Source organism: Amphiura filiformis, chromosome 18, assembly GCF_039555335.1.
Source record: "Amphiura filiformis chromosome 18, Afil_fr2py, whole genome shotgun sequence".
Taxonomy (NCBI): domain Eukaryota; kingdom Metazoa; phylum Echinodermata; class Ophiuroidea; order Amphilepidida; family Amphiuridae; genus Amphiura; species Amphiura filiformis.
The window spans coordinates 64,188,512-64,208,663 of NC_092645.1; the positions used below are offsets into that span (position 1 = coordinate 64,188,512).

Below are 20,152 nucleotides of genomic sequence, written 5' to 3' on the forward strand. Positions count from 1 at the left end.
ACATTTTTCTGGTCAAGCATGTGTACACTGACACTTGAGTGCCCCGGAAGTGACTCAACAAGATAGCCAAGTGGGTCTACAATCAGTCCGGTCCGACTGCCTGATCAGGAAGTACTGCCGAATCAGGCAGCATGTTGCCGAGTTAGGCAACACAGGCTTTGGTAACCCTTCCGAATTCGACGGACTAAGGACTAAATTGTTCATGGTGATTTTATAAAAGATCGGGAAATTTTACTACTAATTGTACATTCATTGATAATTTTATATATTTTACCTACTTTACTCTAAACCAAGAAATAACGGTATATTAAAAGATGCTCTATTTGAAATAGAGCATTGCATTGTGGGATACCATAATGCCTGACTCGGCAACATACTGCCTGATTCGGTAGTACTTCCTGATCAGGCAGTCAGACCGGACTGACAATTTAGATCTTTTGGTGTGCAATGTGCTCTAAGATGCGTAGGTCCTGTTTTTGTTTTTTTCATTGAAATGTAGGGGAGACCGGGGATGGAAGTTACACGGGGAAGTTGTTACACCTCTCAGTGTGCCAAACTGGAATAAGAGAGGGCAGGCTAACTGACATCCATATGTTGCCTACACATCACTGGGGTATACTGCCAATCGCGAGCTTTCTCCATTGTTCTACTAAAAAGTTATGTCAAAAAAACTTTTTGTCCTTTCCTAGTAACTTTTTGACAAAACTGAAAAATTATAATAACTCTAACAACTGGAGGTGTATAATGCTAGCTTGTTATGGTAAATATAGTGTGTGTAGGTCACTAATATATCACCGAGTCATGACCTGTAATTCTGCCTCAGGGTTGTGTTATAATGGCTTATATGTGTAAAACTCCCTATGGGGATAGTTGTTACACTGTAACAACCTACCCCATGTAAGAACCTACCATTACATTTTACATGTGTTGAACTAAATTTTGTTTCAATTTTTAGGTTTAAATATTTCATATGTTACTGTGTATTTTGCTTTACCTAGAGCTGTAATTGTTCTGCTGTTAATGATGCCAAGAACCTGGAAAAGGAAGACAGAGAGGGGGGAAAACACCACTTAATGTAATGGACGGCTGCTGCCCAACGTGTGTTGGAATATGGTGATTCTCTGCGAGTTGCAGCGGCTGACCATAATATAAGAGCATCATAGTTTAATATAAATGAACTTAATATAGAATAAAAATGATCTAAATGCTTCTAAAGGCCAATAAAAGGACCATAAAATTTTGTTACATTGTAACAACTTACCCCACATGGTGGTTGTTACAAAAAATTACCTTCATTAGTTAATTAGTAGTTAATTAGTTGTTTGATGATTTCATGTTTTGTATGCCCCAAAGTTTAGTAAACATAATGGGCTAACCACAGACCCAAGATGGAGTGTTTGAGTTCTTTCATTGGAATTATATGGGGCAAAATGTAAATTTTGTAACGTCCATCCCCGGTCTCCCCTATTCTAATGCCTGCAACTGGAATATCACATGTTGTGCATATGTGGAGTGGGTTTTTGTTTGCTTTGATATTCAATATTTTGTAAGGGAACAAACCATAATTTTGACATCCTATATATGAGAGTCATTTGGTTGGGGGGAGGGGTCAAAAGTGTGATTATACATTATTTTGTTAAAAGCTAGTTAAAACATCAGTTGGGTTTGAATTAAGCTAAAAAAAATAATGCTATGTCTCAAAGCCCATGGCAGTTTCAAAAATGAATGCGGAATGGTTTTTTTTAAAGATTTTTTTTTATAGATTTTTATTAAACACAATTATGAACTAAGATGTCATTTTCGATTGTTCAAAAGTACACCGTATGAAATTATGGTTGATTTACACAATTGAAGTACAAACATCAATTGCTTTATACCCAAGTAATGAGCATATCGAATCAAGTAACTTTATTTCCAAATTTGCCTCAAAATTTCGTGATTTTATGGCAAAAACTATAAAAAAAACTTTTTGAAAAAAAAAATTAATGTGACGCGATCTGGTCCAAGGGGGCCAAAGGCGGCAAATTTGAAACTGAGATAAAGGCAAAAATATGGAGTAAAAAACAATAAAATACATAAGAAAATACACATCACAAAATCTCATAACTTTAGAACCAAGTATGCTAGACCTTTGGTGTTTCCAGTATCTGATAGCCTAATGTTACTACAAGGTAATAATTATAGTAGCTTAATTTTCAAAATTGCCCCCTTATGCCCCCATGGAGCAGATCGTGTCACATATGCCGTTTCAGCCAACATGGACACGTTAAGAAAAAATGAACACTCGTGGGCTTTGAGATATAAATATTTTTTAGCCTCATCAACATTTCAAACTTGCATTAGAGGGAGGGAGGGAGGGGTGAGCCTCCCAACTTTCATTAAACAGTCTATAATATCGAATTGATTAATTCGAATTAAACAATTCATTGATGTTAGCACTGGGTAGTAGCCATTACTGCCAGCAGACGGGCTGTAGGTGGTCTTCCTGTACTTTTGAATGGGACAGCAGTAACCTTGGGCATGTTTTAGACCAAAATTTTGGATTTTTTCAGATTTTTTTCCAAGTTTGTGAGAGCATAACAAAACTATCCGTCGATGGATGTTTATTTCCGTCAGTAAATATTTTTTAAATTAAGTTTTACATAACATATTAAAAAGGCAGAGACCCCTGCTGTATAATAAATTAGCTAGGTAAGTGTTGAGTAACCTTGATGAAAATGATCAAAAAAGTGCCTATTCAATTGTGGGAGTACGGTCCATCACCTGTCACTCGGTAGTCTTGTAACATGTCTAATGGCGCTGCCCATGGCCACTCGATGAATTGTTTAATTCTAATTAATCAATTCGATATTATAGACTGATTAGAGGGAGGGGTGAGCCTCCCAACTAACTTTCATTTATAGGTGGTGACTATACTTTTAGATTGGTCCCTTATTTATTACCATGTTTCTTGCTTCTTCTCCTTGTACAGGGAACATTACTTTCAGTTCAGATTTTCATATTCTTAGTGATATGAGTATTGCTGGTAACCTGAATGGAGTAGATATTGGAACCAGAAGTCCTCTTGTGGTGCTCAAAGATGAAAATGGAACTGTATCTGGTAGTAAACTACTCAACAGGTAATAATGCTATTCCAGTTGAAATCTACATTACCCCTGTCTAAGATTTTGGAAATATCTTCCATTGACTTTGTGTTGTGATCATAATTGATCGTGGTTCAGAACACAGTGAACCAGTTGATATGGCAGCGATCGATTTTGACGGCACACTCTGACGGCAAATGGGTCTTCAACTTGGAGCATTATCTGCACAGTGCATCCAGTGTGTGGCTGAAGGTGTGAGTGGTTGGGTGGGGGTGTGTGAGCAGGTTGAGTGGGTTGTTGATGGGTTGGTTTGTGGGGGAGTGAACAGGGAGTGAAAAGTTATTAGACTGAGGGCACAAATACTAGGCTTGGCTTGTTTGTACTCATTTTAAATTTTGTAACCTGTCGTCTGCAGTCAACAACCACGTGAAGAGAGTTAAGCTAGATTTTGAGCCATTTTGTATGATTCTAATCCATATTGTACTTTTTCTCTTCCTATAGTGACTTGACTATTCAGGGTGATCTTAATGTTGCTGAATTAGTGAATGGTGTTGACATACCATACCTAGATGTAAGTACATACATTTTCATTTGGGGGGAGGGCAAAATCAACAAATTTTGAACAAAATTGCTGCAAAAAGTGAAGATTTAAGTAATTTTTGTTTTTCACTTTTGTTTGTATATCCACTGCAAAGTTATTTTTCAAACAGGTGAACCACAAGTGAATGAAGTTCAGGTTTTAAAAGATGGCGTACTATCAACTTTTGAAATTAAATGAGTAATTTTACCCAAATTGTCTTTATTTTTACAAATTTCCCCCAAAATTTTGGCGCAATGTTGGCTAGATTGAGAGTATTGAGGCTAAATTGGGCTAATTTCCAGAAAAAAATGAGAAAATCTTGAAACATGGACCCATCCATATATCAAAATTGGCCTAGAAAAATTGATCATCGATACACCAAAAGACCAAAAATGCTACCCATGTTTGCGGCACATCCCCTTGTAGTAATTTGTACCGAGTACCATCGGATGGTCAAGAAGAAGTTTTAAATGTACCGATTTATTCTAACATCATGTCAGACAGGGCATGTAATACCAGTACTGCATTACCTTTGGATCACCCTGTATTATTTACTTCACTCTGTAGACTATACTGATTATCACATGTTTACCCTTTTATTAACCCCATGAGAACTACCTGCCGATTGGCCAAAAAGAAGTTTTCATTATCAATTGGACCAATCGGCAACATTGTTAGAATAATTTCACCTCGCAAAAAAATTGGTGAATTTTTTGCAAAGCTCCATTCTGATTGGTGATTAAAGTTAAGATACCATGTAATTGACCAATCGGAGGCAATGCTAGATCGGCAGGTAGTGCTCAGGGGTTTTAAAGATGAATTTTGTAGTGACTAATCAGCAAAAACCATCCAGCTTTCACATTTCTGAGCTCTTTTTTTACGGTGCATTTTTATCTGTTTTGCAGGGAGTATATCTATCCCAAACAGTCCCTCAGTCATTGGCAGGAAGGAAGAACTTTTCAAGAGATATCCATATGGGTAAGATAATCTGCACAGTCTTGAGTAGACCTTTTCAAATTGAAGATTTCTGAAGACATATTTACGATGACCCAGTTTATAATAATCAATGTTCCGGTTCATGATGCAGATGTTGGGTGCAGCACTTACACTTGTAGCGTTCTACCTAAGGCGGATGTCATTTTTTCCGGCAGGGGGGTCATGAATATGTCGGTGACTGGAGTATTTTTTATGACCCCCCTATCGCGGGCAAAATTTTTTACGTTTTCCCCTATCTTGGGTCAAATTTTTATGACCCCCCCCCCTCCTGCCTACACAGAATCAAGACAAATTATTCATTGCCGGAACAAAGGCGAGGAGCGCACCAAAACGTTAGAGCGAAGGAAGTGTGCGGAGTGCATTAAAATTATGATTGTGCATGTAAAGGAGCACGCAAAAAGTTTGCATTTATAACGAAAGATTGTGCGTACATTTTGATTGTTAAATTAAAAGAATGAGTTACCAGCCCTTAATAATTCTATAACCCCTATTTTGGGTGTTAAAATTATAACCCCCTATATTTGGTCTAAAATTCAATGACCCCCAGTATATTCATGACCCCCCTTCCGAAGAAAATGACAGCCCCCTAATGTGTGTCACTGGTGGGTGAGTGTTTATGTGAATTTATTCAAGTGTCAAGATGCGCGTGTAATTTATATAAGCTTTGTTGTGCACATGGCCTAATTGTTGTCCAAACATTTCCTATGTTGATTTGCATAAGCAACTAGTGCAGTACACACTTTAAATGTTGACCCCATTTTCCCCGCCAAGGCCCATCGTTTACCGATGGCCTAAGATCAGAGGATGATTTAAGGAAGCCCCATCATGCACTGCAAAAGTGTTATCACTAGAGTTTCAACTGCCACATTACTTTTCAAATCCCATTGAACTCTGTGCAAAAGATGTTGTTTTAGAATTGTGCGCATGTGATTATTACTTGGTTGATTTCAGAACAAAAGTGATGTGTGTTTAAAGGATAATTCACACCTTCTGTAGATAACATAAAATGTGAAATCGACCAGCATCTTCACAGCGTTATTTATGTAAATATAACTGTACAAATTCAAATTAAACCATGCACGTGCAGTACGTCTATATGCAGTGGGCGAGTCGTGGTGTCATGTTCGCTCACACAGCTATGCTAACCGCAAGTAACATAGTGGAATGTTGGGAAGTGCTTAAATCATCCTCTGGCCTAAGATATACCAAAGGTTGTGATAGACTGGCTAGGCCACTGCACTGTGTCTCATCAAAAAACTGTATTGTGTTTGGCATTTTTCATTTAACAGAAAATATGATGCTTTCTGGTGGTTCCCTTTTTCATTTTAACACAGAAAATCTGACGCTTACTGGTGGCTCCCTCCTGGACACAGCAAACACTGCTTTCCTGGCGCTGATCGATGTTAATGAGACTTTCACCGTTGCCATGGATTTTGATAATGATGTGAGGGTGAAAGAAGATATTTACTTTGCTGGACTTGTAGATGGCGTAAATATTGTTGAGGTAAGTTTTTATAGGCTATTTATATAATTAAATGCACAAAATATAATGCCCACATGACCTATGGGCGCCGCCATACCAAGACCACCAAGTGATCAGTAGGAATTTGGGCGAATATCGGGAGGCTGGGTACTGGGTAAAGGTGTTCCGTTGCAGAGTGGACCCATCTGTTTGATATTTGCTGGCTATTCTTTATACTCATCCCTCTGTATATTCCTCCACAGCTTAACAATACTGGTGTTAAGATTACTGGTCCACCACAGATGGTAGATGGAATCAAGCGATTCGATAGTATCGAGATGAACGGCAATATTACTATGGTTGCAAACGCATTGGCTAATGAGGTAGATGTATCGGGTAGGTAGACATATCACACATGGTAAATGGTCATTTTTCAGTGAAACAAAAATGCACAAATTTTTATGTCATTGATTGTGATGCACCGAGGAAGTGATGGGCAATCGCCAAATTTTGCAATTGATCGCTCTCATCGCTTTTACATTTATTCTTAATATCATGGTGATAGTGATTGCAGATGACAATTAAAATATTCTTAATATTGTAAAGCCACAATTCATGATAATAATTATTGCTTTGAATTTATTCATCACCGAGAAATGTAAATTGATTAGGGGTGGTGCAATAATTATGTGTACCCCGGGGTGAATTATAGGGGGGCAAAGATTTTTGGCAGGCCAAAGGGGGGGCAAGCATTTTTGGCAGGTCAAAGAGCAAGCGATTTTTGGCAGGTCGAAAGGGGGGCAAGCAATTTTTGGCACAGATATTTTGGGCACCGTTTCTATATTACGCCCTAAAAGGCGAGGAAAAGCGTTAGGAACACGTTCAAATATGCAAAATTTCCTGCTCGCTCTTTCGCACTATATGATAAGACAACTTAAGGTTTGAAATTCGGGTTCCCCAAAATCTTGCATGTGTAAGGGGGGGCAAAGATTTTTGGCACATCAAAGGGGGGCAAAGGTTTTTGCACGTCGAAGGGGGGCAAAGATTTTTTGGCACGGCCAGAGGGGGAACAAGCGATTTTGGCAGACCATTTTGAGAATTCACCCCGGGGTACATAATTATTGCACCACCCTTAGCAAAAGGGAGAGCGTGGCGCAATGGTTAGGGTACTTGCCTTTAGTGCATGAGGTCCGGGTTCGATTCGGCGGTGGCGATTTGCTGGGATATTGACTTGGAAAAGTCTGAAATTAATTGGCAACTTCTGTAGATTATATTCAGACTTCCGCTCTCCCCATGGTTCATTTAGAATTGGGTAAATGAATCATGAAAGTACTCCGTCCTTCGGAGGGGACATTAAGCCGTCGGTCCCGTGTACAGAGAGCCATACCTGTACATGTATCTCGCAGCCAGTTTGAAAAGAGTAGGGTGTTAACCCCTGACTGTTCCCAACCCGCCCGGTGTTCAAATGGACCCCAATGGAAATAAGCTTCAATAGAGGCTTTCTTGGGTTATCCAGGGTTGTCAAAATCCGAACAAATCAAATCAAATATTAGATCCAGTTATAATTGATTCATTAGTGATTAAGCGATATCGCTCAGGAGTTGAGTTTTTCAACAAAGCAATGTTGTTTTTGCCTCGGCGATTTGTATTGATTGATCGGCTTGACCTCTGAAGCATGAGAATTGCTTTTCTGCAAAAGCAATAGAGCATAAATTCAGAAGCTTACATCTTGCATCAGTATTGTCAGCAATAAGGGAGTGATCGTTATTTACGACAGGGGGGTAATGGGCGTTTTGAGGGGGAATACGAATTTTTTTGGGTCTTGAGGGGGAACGCGAAATTTTTCGTTGAACCAAGAGGGGGAATGTTAAGTTTTAAATAGAGAAATTCGGGAAAACAAGGGGGAATCCGAAAATTTTGAGCGGACGCGATGGGGAACGCGAAATTTGTTGTCGATATTTTTTCCAAAACGCTCATTACCCCCCTGCCGTAAATAATGATCGGTCCCTAAGGGTAGAATTTCATCAGATTCTTATTTCGCCACTAATTTTTTTTCATTGAAAATTTATTTCTTATAAAAATCCCTCTTATGGAAAAATGCAGTCCCCCAGGAGAAAAAAAACCCAATATCCACCATAATCTTTTCCACCTTTTTACTTCAGAACTTCACCGTACTTCTGTTAAAATCAGCGGCAATCAGACGATTGATGTAGCTACGGTATTTGAAAAAGCAGTTGAAATCAATGGCAACCTGGAGAGTTACGATCTGGTCGGTCCATACAATCTTCGCACTAAGCTGGCAGATGTGGTCTTTTTCAATACAACTGAGGTAAGTATTGACTATAAGATGGCACATGACCTTTGGAAAGTACACAGGTCAACAGGGTATACAAAAATTTTGGGAAATGTGTGATGGCTATAGTGAATGTTTAAAAAAATCCTTTTATGATACTATAGTTACTCAAGTTGAAAAAGAACAAGGTCATGTGCCATCTTTTACTGAATAGACTAGCATTTTGTTTGAACCTGGTCCCATCATGGACCCTGAGTGTGTCTCTGCATGGAGTGACCATTTAAACGAAGAGGGATATCAACAAGTGCGGGGGGGGGGAGGGAGAGGTTGTTCCTAAAAAGGAAGTTTCGTGATCCACAGCCTCAATCCCCCTTTTATACCACTGGAAACCTCCGGCTACATGTTATAGGCCTTGTACAAAAAATTTCTTGCAGATTAATTTGTTTCGCAAACATATTGCCAGTTTTGAATTACGTTCTGCCGGTTAATGCCGGACTGTGGGGAATCCCGGACACATCGATTGCAGCTAAACGGAGAAGGGTGGCACTATTATACTACCTTAGGGTATTAGCTACCTCAAGGTGTACCTCACATGTACTGCTACCAGCGCTTTGAGTCTCGTCTTTCTTTGTGAAAATTACGAAAAAACAGAAATTGTCATTTTTGACTTTTTATCTGAAAAATGATTTATTAGCTGGGTAACAGTTAATGCGACAAGGGACACAGATGAAGTATGGATGAAAATTATGTTTGATACTTGATTGTTAGCTGGATTTATGAATTTTGGTATCTTAAAATTGGATTGATAGAACAAACACTGAAAAATTAAATCGGGACCGTGAGGGGTAATCCCGGACACGCATGCGTCTCTATACAGATGGGGTAATGCGGGACACTTGCTATTTCGAAAATATAGACAACAACAACAGCCCCCATAGTTGTATGCTTGAGGTAACAGAAGTGCCTATACATTCTAGGAGATTATCATCCTACTCCACTTTCCCTCTTAGCAACAATCATGTGTCCGGGATTACCCCGCGTCCGGCATTACCCCATCATTTTTTACCATTTTGTTTTTTAATTATAACTTATTAACTATAGATGTTGAGTTATTAAAAACTGGTTACTAGTTAGAACATTAGTCCTACTTTGCATTGATATGATTTTCACTGATGAACTTTAAATAATCTTGTACATGTGTAGCCTTAACGAAAGGTGCCCGGGATTACCACACTTTCCCCTACACCAGTTGGTATTTCTCGGTTATTACAACACAATATTATCTTCAGACGATGGTGGACTACATTATTCACTGTGGCAACAGCCAATATCGTAAACAAAACAGACAATATGACGGCAACACTGCCTGGACATTGGACGCCCCGTGCTGAGTTGTGTTTTTAGCTCTATTGGCCCCGTTACAGAAAAAAAATGCACAAAATATATTTCTCAGTGAATGTATAAATTTTCACATAAAAATAAATATTTTTGGATTCAAAATAAATGTGAAGAAAAAAAAAATTATAGCCGGGAGGATCTCGGGACCCTATGCACCGCAGGCGAGACCCGTTACCATTAGACCAAGCGAACCGTGATACACAATGGGGGAAATTTTAGGTATATATCATAAACATACCGTGCGTTATTCATACAAAACATTCAAAAAACAGTACTTACAATGAGGTTCACTGGCGAACCTCAACGGATTTAGACTGATAAAATAGTGCTTAATAACATACGTACAGTTTTGGAATAATTTGAGACATTTTTGTGTTTACGTGTAAAACCAATGACAACGTCAAAATTCAGCCAATCTTGGCCGGCCCCCCCTGATTATCTTGGGACTTTTCTTCCTTCAGCAAATCTCCGGAAACAAGATCTTCACGGCTTCAGTGCAAACAACCCATCTGGACATCGATGCCGACTTGGATGTCAACGTCATACAGGGGACCAAGAATCTGAGATATGTAATGGATAATGCTGTCACCAAAACATTGGAACAGACTATAGAAGGCAATATCACATTTGCTGATGACATGGTATTACAGGAAAATCTGGACATTAATGGTATGTTACCCTTCCCAGAATCCCATGCAACATGAGGTATCACCTTACCTACAGCAGTCATCGACGTACACCAGAGTTTCTAGAAAATTGCTGTTAAAATAAGAAAAGAATTAATGCTAATTTATTACACATTCTAGGGAAGCGTGGTTACCTTTATGAAATCGCCGAGTGGGAGGGTTTTCAAGCATCATAATATATAAAAAATATTTGAATATTAACTGTACATCATATATGACGATTCGTGATACCCAATGTTGCTTAAGTTTATGTGGTTTAGAAAGCAGAATTTTATTTCAATTTTATATACGCCAAAATCTTTTCTGAATTTTCCGAAGTGTCATACTGGGTGAAGCTGAAGGCTGAACCCAGTATGACACTGAGCGCACGATAATTTCCCGTACCATACCGACGCTGAACCTAATAACGAATTTATCATACCACTAAGTCATTCTAAATATTGAAATAATTACGTTTTTGCTAAATAGGAAAAATATTACATAAAATAGATGACTGTTCCGCGTATTACAGGTTGCGTGCATTTTACGCGCCCGGTTTACGCGATTCGCCTTTATACGCGTACCTCGTTGTACACGTGTATCGGCCTTGCGAAATACGCTCTCATTGACTAGATATAAAGCGTAAAATACGCACTCACTGACTAGATACGAAAATATATCAGGTTAGCGGTGTTCTTTGAGGTTTACCTTAGTGGTATGATAAATTCTTTTCTTGTGCATTCACCTGTCTAGGTAGGACCTTCTGTACAGAAAATAGGGAAATGATTTAGCATAACAAAGGACCAGTCTCCGCGATCCAGCGTGAAAATCATGGAGCGTGAAATTGTCTTATTTACATAACAAGGCCTAACATTTTTAGAGCTAACGCCCTTAATATCAATTCAGTTGAGAGCTGATATCTCATGGTGAATTCTAGTATATTCATGAGGGCCGATTTTGATCGTGCGTGTCTAGTAATCACACCAGCTTTGCAAGCTTACGCTATAGACCTTTGCGGGTCTTCATGTTTACATGAAATACTATAAAATATGAGGTACGTCTATAGTGGTTTCACCCGTCGCATTTCATGGAACAATCGGCCCTCATTGGGTGATGCTGATACTTTGACCATTTGAAAATGATCCGTTATCTTTTTTGTCCATTGTTATATACGTTTCACAATGTTTGCTTTTCTTCACTTGGCAGGCCAGTTGAATGATATTGAGTTCCCAGAGAATGCGGTACTTGTCTACTCGGACCAAACCATAACCACAGCACAGACATTTGACCCTGGGTTTGAGGTTGTTGGTGTACTGAATGTGGATGGCCTTATAGATTCGACAGATGTGGATGAATTGGAAAATATTACGTTGACTTTGACGAGTGAACAAACGATTTATGGAAATTGGCAATTTCTTCAAAATCTCGCTGTTACTGGTACGTAAATATTAACCCTCTCAATATAGGTGTCCGAGTTACAAAATTTCTTTCAAAATATACAAAAATTCAGAATTATTGTACATTTTAACGACCATATTTGGCATAAAAAATTAAAATGGGTACAAACAACAAAGTATTGTTTCAGTGGTTCTTGAGATATCTCCTTTAAGGATGAATGCAGGGCCAGGGTCACTTTTGTCGGGGAGTTTTTACTTTTTTTCCTCCATCACTTTTGAAGTAACAAAGATAATTATACATATGTGTACATCCATATCAAAACGATGCACTTGTCGGCTGCTACATGTGTCTCATTTCACATAATAGCAAAGAATAAATACCAGACTCGTGTCAAGTGTAGGTCACTTCAAATCATCCAAAGTCAACTTGTATAAAGAATGTTCTTTGTATTCCTAAACCATGTGACTTGGGATGATTTGAAGTGACCTCCATTTCGGAGATGAGTCTGGTATTTATTCCTAGCTATTATGTGAAATGAGATGCATGTAGCAGCCGACAAGTGCATCGTTTTGATGGATGTACACATATTAGCTCTATTCCGCTTTGTGAAAATATCATGTAATTGACCAATCAGAAGCAATGTTAGATCAGCAGGTAGTGCTCAAGGGTTAAATAATTGATTGTCAATATGGTCCATAAATCGGTGACACTATCATGTAAATAACATGCAAATGGTAGGAGAAAAATCTATTCCAATGGGCTATTCCAATTGAAATCCATACACCCCCTATAGAAGACATGACCCTTAAGCTCCCACACTGGGGGTGTAGGTTTCAAATGGAGTCGCCCTTTTAGGCAACTCCATTTCATATTCACACTCCCTGTGCGGGAGAGATTTAAAGTAACGTCTTCCATAGGGGTGTGTGGATTACAACTGGTATAGACCCTAAATATACTTGACCGCAATCAACTCAACCGGAATGGCAGACATGTTAGTTCTAAGTCTAGGTCTACTTCACAACCATCGCCTGTTTTATTGTATGATCAAGCAAATTGCCCCATGGTACCTTACGGACGGCAGAATTTTATGAGGACAAGTGAGGTAGTATACAAATACAACATGTTTTGAGGTGAAGTAGTCAAAACTGATAGTCCTGAGGTGTTGGGTGATTTTGACTAGTAGCTTTGACTACTTCCCCAAAATGGAACATGTATTTCTTTTACTACACTTAGTAAATATTTTCACTATGACGGTAAAAATGTAAACACCAGTACCGGCCAGCTTGCCGACCGGCATGGTTAATAAGCTTAATATAATTGCTTACCTGATTTTATTGGAAAATTTCTATCCAATGAATTTATTTTAATATTTTTCTTATTTTCTTTTTAACACTCAATAAATAACAGCTTGTTTCGTAAAACGTCATATTTGCGTGTTATTTTCCATAGTTATAAATCTTGGCAAAATAACTGCAGCCATTTTCACGATAAACGCATCTGCAGAATCCCAGCTGTGTATCAAAATGCTACGTCTGAACATGGAAGAAAGAGATAAGAAGGAACCACAACGAACGCATTCACTTTGTCCACTCCCTTTACCGACATTTAATTGACATTGTTATTCATGAGGATTTACTTTCATCAATACCCCGCATTAAATAGGTGATTGGTATTGTACTCCATGTATTTGCATGTCTTCTGGAGCGTGTCTGAAGGATGCTTTGAACTAATGACCTTCCGTGCAAGCACTCTATAGGATTTTCTCTGGTGACGTGATCATCGGTCATTGTTGGCCTACATCTTTTTCTTCCATTTCGCCCAATTTTCCCGAACTTTGATGACTTTTTTCTCAGAGTTGGCAGTCTTTGGCACTGAAACGAGTTAGCTAGTTACGATTATACACATATAAACTATTAAATTAAACAGGTTTCATGTACCGGACTCAACCGAACATTGTACATTATTTAAGAACATTTTGCATCTATTTTTCATCGAAAAAGTCACCAAAATCTTACCTTATTTGCTAAAGATGAAACTCAGCAAAAAAACGGCCGATTTTGATGACCTTTTCGATTTTTAAAGGACATTTTCTACACAACACGATCAAGAAAACAGTTTGACTGTAGATCCCAAAACAAAGCTACTATACATGTTCACAGCATCAGTGAAATTCCATAATCTTACTTCTGGGTAGCGTTTGTTTGTTCTTGGATGGGTTTGTTATAGTTTTTTCCAGTAATGATTTCGCCAAGCATCGATCGCGGTAAATGGATCATACATGAATGTAACTACCATTGATAGCTTTTCTTTTCATGCGTCAATAGATAAGCGGATTAAAACTTGGCCGATCGAAGTCGTTGTGGTTCCTTCTCATCTCTTTCTTCCATGGTCTGAAGGAAAGATGACGTGGGGGTCGAGACACTGTGTAGTAGTAGGGGTGTGGAAGTTGTTACTACTTCTCTGCGTGCGCGTAATTGCACAGGCATGTGGAAGTAGTCAAACTACCATACTCGGACGCTGGCAGTGGCGGCGCTATGGGGGGCAAAGGGGGCATTTGCCGCCCAAATATTTTTCTTGGCCCCCCCCCCCCCACTTTTGTGGCAAAACCCCAAAATCACTTAAGTTTCCACTTTTTGCAGCAATTTTGGGCATAATTTGCCAATTTGCCCCCCCACCTGATATTCACTTTGCCCCCCAAAAAATAAATTCCTGGCGCTGCCACTGGACGCTGCCATTATTAACCAATGTAAGATATCTTGATTACCTAATAAATATTTATGAGGTAGTAATATTCGATAGGGTCTATAGCCCATTGTCAATATGGTCCATGATTGGGTGACACTATTACGATCTGAAGAGTTCAGATCTGCTAAAAGTTGATCGGTCATAACACATATTGACAGTGTTTTTTCCAAATAGTGGTGAAAAGGTTTCGAGCTAGCTAAATCCTATAATACTTATTCCTTTTTAACTAGATTAAACAGAGTTTAATAGTTTGAACCTTGAACTTAAAAAATCCGGCCACTGCGAGATAACAGTGGAGGAGTATCAACTCCCTTAATAGCAACATATCCTTCAAAGACGTTTTTCTCGGAGGTGTATTTTGTCCTTCACATACGCCACTATGTCGCGACCGAGGAATTATGCGATGCAATATCCTTTTTTTTTTTCAATTTGAGATAGGCTACTAGAACATAATAAATATAAAGAACATAAACTGGCTTAAAACTTATTTTCACAAGGTCATATCTTAAAATCTTGTCCATAAAAATGAACCAAAATTGCACACAGGATTACTTCAATACTCTTCTCTAAACACTGGTCAGTAACCAAACAGTTAACCAACTGGCACAACAGCAAAATGCACTGACATGGAACAGCTTCCTGGACCACATTCACAGCTTAATAATTCTCGCTATTCACAACAGGTTTGCGATGTAATCGTGATGTATCATGGGAAAAGTTCGACATCCAAGTCCGCGCAATACGAATATTACCATGCTATTACATAGGAACATGTGACAATATTTGTTAGTTTGTCAAAATAAAGGTGTTACACGCGAATCAATATGCAATAATACTAAATAATGTGATTTGAAATGTGCACAAGTCATTTTTTCTCTATCGATTTGCATGTAATACCGTTATATTGACAAACTAAAAAATATTGTCACGTGTTCCTATGTAATAGCATGGTAATATTCGTATTGCGCGGACTTGGATGTCGAACTTTTCCCATGATACATCACGATTACATCGCAAACCGCTGGCGGCGCCCTTATTGTGAATCAGGGTTTTCTTTAAGCATTTTGCTGAAGGGGTATTTTCAATTTTTTTTAACCCTTTCAATTGTGAATTTTTCCTCTGAAGGAGTCAAATTCATTGCCCAAGGGGTATTTTTATAATATTATTTTTGAAGACATTTTCAACAATATGTGTGTTTTTGGAGCCATATAGGAATCTCCCCCAATATTTTGCCAGGGGATGATCCATACAATCATCCCCCAATGTTGACGCCTGTATACGGGTTTCTGACTAAATTAACCTCATATTTGGCCATTTTAGCCCCAAAAGTGCACATTTTTGCAAAATGGCAACAAATTTTGTACCATAAACTTATTCTTTCTCCAATAAGAACTGGATTCACTATACTTCAAGACATTTATTTTCACCCCCTCCCCGAGTCAAAAAGAAATCTACGCCACTGTTTGGAGCAGTGGCGGATCTAGAGCAGTCAGAAGGGGTGGGGCAATGTTAGAAAAAATAATAATATTTAAAAATGCCCCCTGAGAAGTAAGAAACTTTTGCAAAATGAAGACCTAATTGAAGCAATTTGGTGGATCATTTTGGCACTTATGTGTAAAATTTTAGTTTAACAAAGCCGAATATTTGTGAAATGAGCAGTCCATGGAGTCTTTCGTGGGACGGCAAGTTTTCCCTATTATGGTAGGCCTATAAATTGTATTAAACATAAATTGGCAAATGTCGAAAGCAGAAGTGAAAGTGGCCATTTGTTTGTCAACTCACGCAGGGTGGTGTTCCCCCTAAGAACTTGGAAAATTTTGCAAAATGAAGATCTAATTGAAGCGATTTGGTGGACCATTTTGGCTCTATTACTGTGTAAAATTTAAGTTTGAACAGTTGAAAAGCCGAAAATTGTGAAATGACGGTCCATAAAGCCTTTAGGTCCTAAATGCCAAAAGCCGAGAATAAATGCACAATATCAGGTGTTTCTCTATATTCAAATCTTGCAATATCTGAACGTGTACTTTTTCAATATTTTGTATATATTGGACTTTGGGACTATGGATTTGAAGGAGTCAGAAAAGTGCCTGAACGCGTAAATACGCGTGTTTTGTGCGTTAAAGTAAACCCTGTTGTGAATAGCAAGAATTGGCACCCAACACAAAAAATCTGAGTAGTGGAATAGTGTGGAAAAGACCTTGAAGAAAGTGTGTGAAAAGTGTGTGAGCAGCTCCGTTCCACACTATAATTTCCACCTACTCTTTGGAAATTATCACCTGTTTAAGGATCTTGGCTGCATTATCAGATTTCTGTTGCTGGGTGCCAATTATTTGCCTGTGAATGTTGTCCAGGAACAGTGGCGGTGCCACGGGGGGGTGGGGGAAATGCCCCCAGTCAAAACTCTTGCCCCCCCTGTTGCCCCCCAGAAAAACCCAAATTTTACTAAAATATCCACTTTTGTGGTAATTTTGCATAAAATTTGTTGATTTTGCCCCCCTGAAATTCACTTTGCCCCCTAATGCCCCCCAAAAAAAATTCCTGGCGCCGCCACTGTCCAGGAAGCTGTTCGGTGTCAGTGCATTTTACAATGTTTCTTGTGACATAGGCTTATTAAAAAAAACCGTTTTTTTGTTGTTTTTGCAACAGGCAATATTTCAGTTGCTGGGCAAGTCAATGACTTAGTAGTAAGGGACAACCTAGTGACCATCTCAGGAAGTCAGTCCTTGAGTGGCACCAAGACATTCCTGGGTAATCTTACTATACAAGCGGATTTGGATTGCGGAACCAGCGGAGAACTGAATGGGGAAGATATGGTGTTTTTCAGTCGGACATGGTGCTTCGTGATGGAGATTTTGAAATAACTACTAAGAAGGTAAACAGTCTATAATATCGAATTGATTAATTCGAATTAAACAATTCATCGAGTGGCCATGGGCAGCGCCATTAGACATGTTACAAGACTACCAAGTGACAGGTGATGGACCGTACACACACAAAAGAATAGGCACTTTTTTGATAATTTTCATCAAGGTTACTTAAAACTTACCTAGCTAATTTATTATACATCAGGGGTCTCTGCCTTTTTAATATGTTATGAAAAACTTAATCAAAAAAATATCTGCCAACGGAAATGAAAATCCATCGACGGATAGTCTTGTTATGCTCTCACAAACTCAGAAAAAAATCTGAAAAATCCAAAATTTTGGTTACTGCTGTCCCACCTACAGCGTTGAGGTCTAGACTGCCTGTCTACTGGCAGTAATGGCTACTACCCAGTGCTAACATCAATGAATTTGTTTAATTCGAATTATTCAATTGGATATTATAGACTGGTAAAGTTAGGCCAATTGTCAGCAGCGTAGCCAGCCTCCCAAGAAACACAAAACGTTTAACAGCTGGGTTAGCACGATCCCGCTTTTTTTCTTTCAAAAAAAGTGGTGATTACTCATACTCATGCCTACTACAAGGTCTTTTTCCCATATTTCCTTTCTACAAGGTGAATGGTGCAATATGGCAACCTTATGCAGTGTTAACTTTAAATTGATTTATTGGTATTGATAAATTCCGTGTGGTACACTGTTTTTCTATAATAGTAGAATTTTCTTATTTCTAGTCTAATAAAACCGTACTCGCTGGACGTTTCGATGTCTAGCAGACATCTTTTTCTACACTATTGTGACGATCTTCTGTATACCACTGATGCTGATGGTTGCTTAGCAACATGGTTGCCAGTTTTTCCAAGATCATAACAGTCCTGATGGACATGTTCATATGGAAAAGTAGTCTCTTTTGCTCAAATAAAAGGGGTCCCACAGTTAAGCAATGGGAGAAAATTGTCTTTTTTCACTTTCAACTTCGATTATTATAAAGGGAAAGTCTTTTATTTTTTGGCTCACTCTTAATTGTCTCATGTATATATTAAACTCTACTTTCTCCGATTTTCAAGGAAATCTGAAAGACATCGTCGTACAGGAGCACTAAACACCGCAAGGTATTCCCAAAATCTCACTCAATTTACTGCGAAATACACTGACATGCACCCGTGTTATTAAAGTAGCGTGCTATAGACGGCCCTCACTTGATAATAGTCAGTCCGAGTGACTTGGTTCACACGATATTTTCTAGAAATTCTACTCTCTAAAAAGGAATCTGATTGGTTACAAAATGTCGTCGTACCGTAGGAAAAACCATACCCTCTTCCATACAGCCCTGCTTAGTGTGCTGTGTGGTAATGTATGCATTGTGCATTGACCTCGAACGCCTCTGTACACACAGCGTGCACACACTGGACTTTCATAGGAAAACTTTTCCATATGAGTACTGTTTTTCTATTCATTCCATGTAGAACTTCACTTCTCCATTAACTGTCGGATGTAAGACCGTCAGAGGTCTTGTGGATGGAGTCAACGTCACTGAGCTACCAACAAGGGTTGCTGACAGCAATGTGTACCAGGATAGCTGGATTGAAGCCCTCAATATGACGGTACAAGCCCAGTGCCCAATGGTGACATCACTGCAGAGTGCTTACTTGGGTAATTATTATAGGCCTACAGCTGTTTCCATTTGAAATATGCACTCCGCCTGTGGAAGAGGGAGTATGTTTTTCAAACGGAATTGGCTGTTATTTATTTGAAACCCATACTCTCTCTGTATATGCCTATACATATATCTTCCACAACTGGACTATCTATTCTATTTGAAACCCATACTCCCTCTGTAGGAACAAGTGTAATTCGCATTAAGGGTTAGCCTGTAATTATGGAAACTTATGGGCCTCATAACTGCTAATTTGTTTGTCTAAAGTATATAAAAGTATGCATGTTTAGAATGGCAAAGACTTGATGAAATCATCTGCGAGGTTAAATTTGGCAAAATTGCAAATTTTTGGTCAAATTAAAAAACTAAATGGGTCCTAGATATTTTATCTAGTTCTAAAAATTACTTGTGATTTTTTGCTGTTAGGTACTACGAATTTTGCCCTAATTTGACCTCATAGGCGAATTCATCAATTATTTGCCATTCTTACTCAATGGGTGCATCTTGTAAAGAATTCAAGTAATTTGATTGGTTTTCTGGTATATAATATCACACAATAGTTGACAGTGATATTAGTCAAAGCGCGCCGCCATGCTTGTTGCTCCTCAATGATCGCTAGCGATAATGCATTAGCGTAATACACGGCGAGAACTAAGAAGCGATTTGGCGGCTTAGATGTTTGATGTTTCGTTCATTTAAAACAACGGGGATGTCCTCACAAAAGTAACTTTATTTTTTTCTTGCAAAAATTACATTAAAACTGAATAAGAATGAGAATAAATCTTTGTAAAATTTTGTCTTTTGCCTATCCAATATCGTGTCATAATGGATGGGCTGGCCAATATTTTATCGTAGCTCAAAATATTGGCCAGCCCATCCATTATGACACGATATTGGATAGGCAAAAGACAAAATCCTATCATTTATTCTCTAATTCTAAATATGTATAGACAGACAGAATTAAAGACTAGTTTGCCTATGACGTTCTGTCAACTA

The 20,152-nt window shown here is 38.6% G+C and overlaps 1 protein-coding gene across 1 annotated transcript in view; it reads left to right on the forward strand.

Moving 5' to 3' along the window:
- LOC140139305 (uncharacterized) overlaps window positions 1-20,152 on the forward strand; it is a 31,119-nt gene that overhangs the window by 9,680 nt on the left and 1,287 nt on the right. The window contains exons 8-17 of the mRNA XM_072161085.1: window positions 2,972-3,119; window positions 3,585-3,654; window positions 4,569-4,641; window positions 5,994-6,163; window positions 6,385-6,517; window positions 8,284-8,450; window positions 10,274-10,481; window positions 11,684-11,914; window positions 17,267-17,492; window positions 18,966-19,152. Of these exons, the coding sequence (XP_072017186.1) occupies window positions 2,972-3,119; window positions 3,585-3,654; window positions 4,569-4,641; window positions 5,994-6,163; window positions 6,385-6,517; window positions 8,284-8,450; window positions 10,274-10,481; window positions 11,684-11,914; window positions 17,267-17,481 (1,415 nt within the window). The 3' untranslated portion in view covers window positions 17,482-17,492; window positions 18,966-19,152. The remainder of the gene's footprint in view (window positions 1-2,971; window positions 3,120-3,584; window positions 3,655-4,568; window positions 4,642-5,993; window positions 6,164-6,384; window positions 6,518-8,283; window positions 8,451-10,273; window positions 10,482-11,683; window positions 11,915-17,266; window positions 17,493-18,965; window positions 19,153-20,152) is intronic.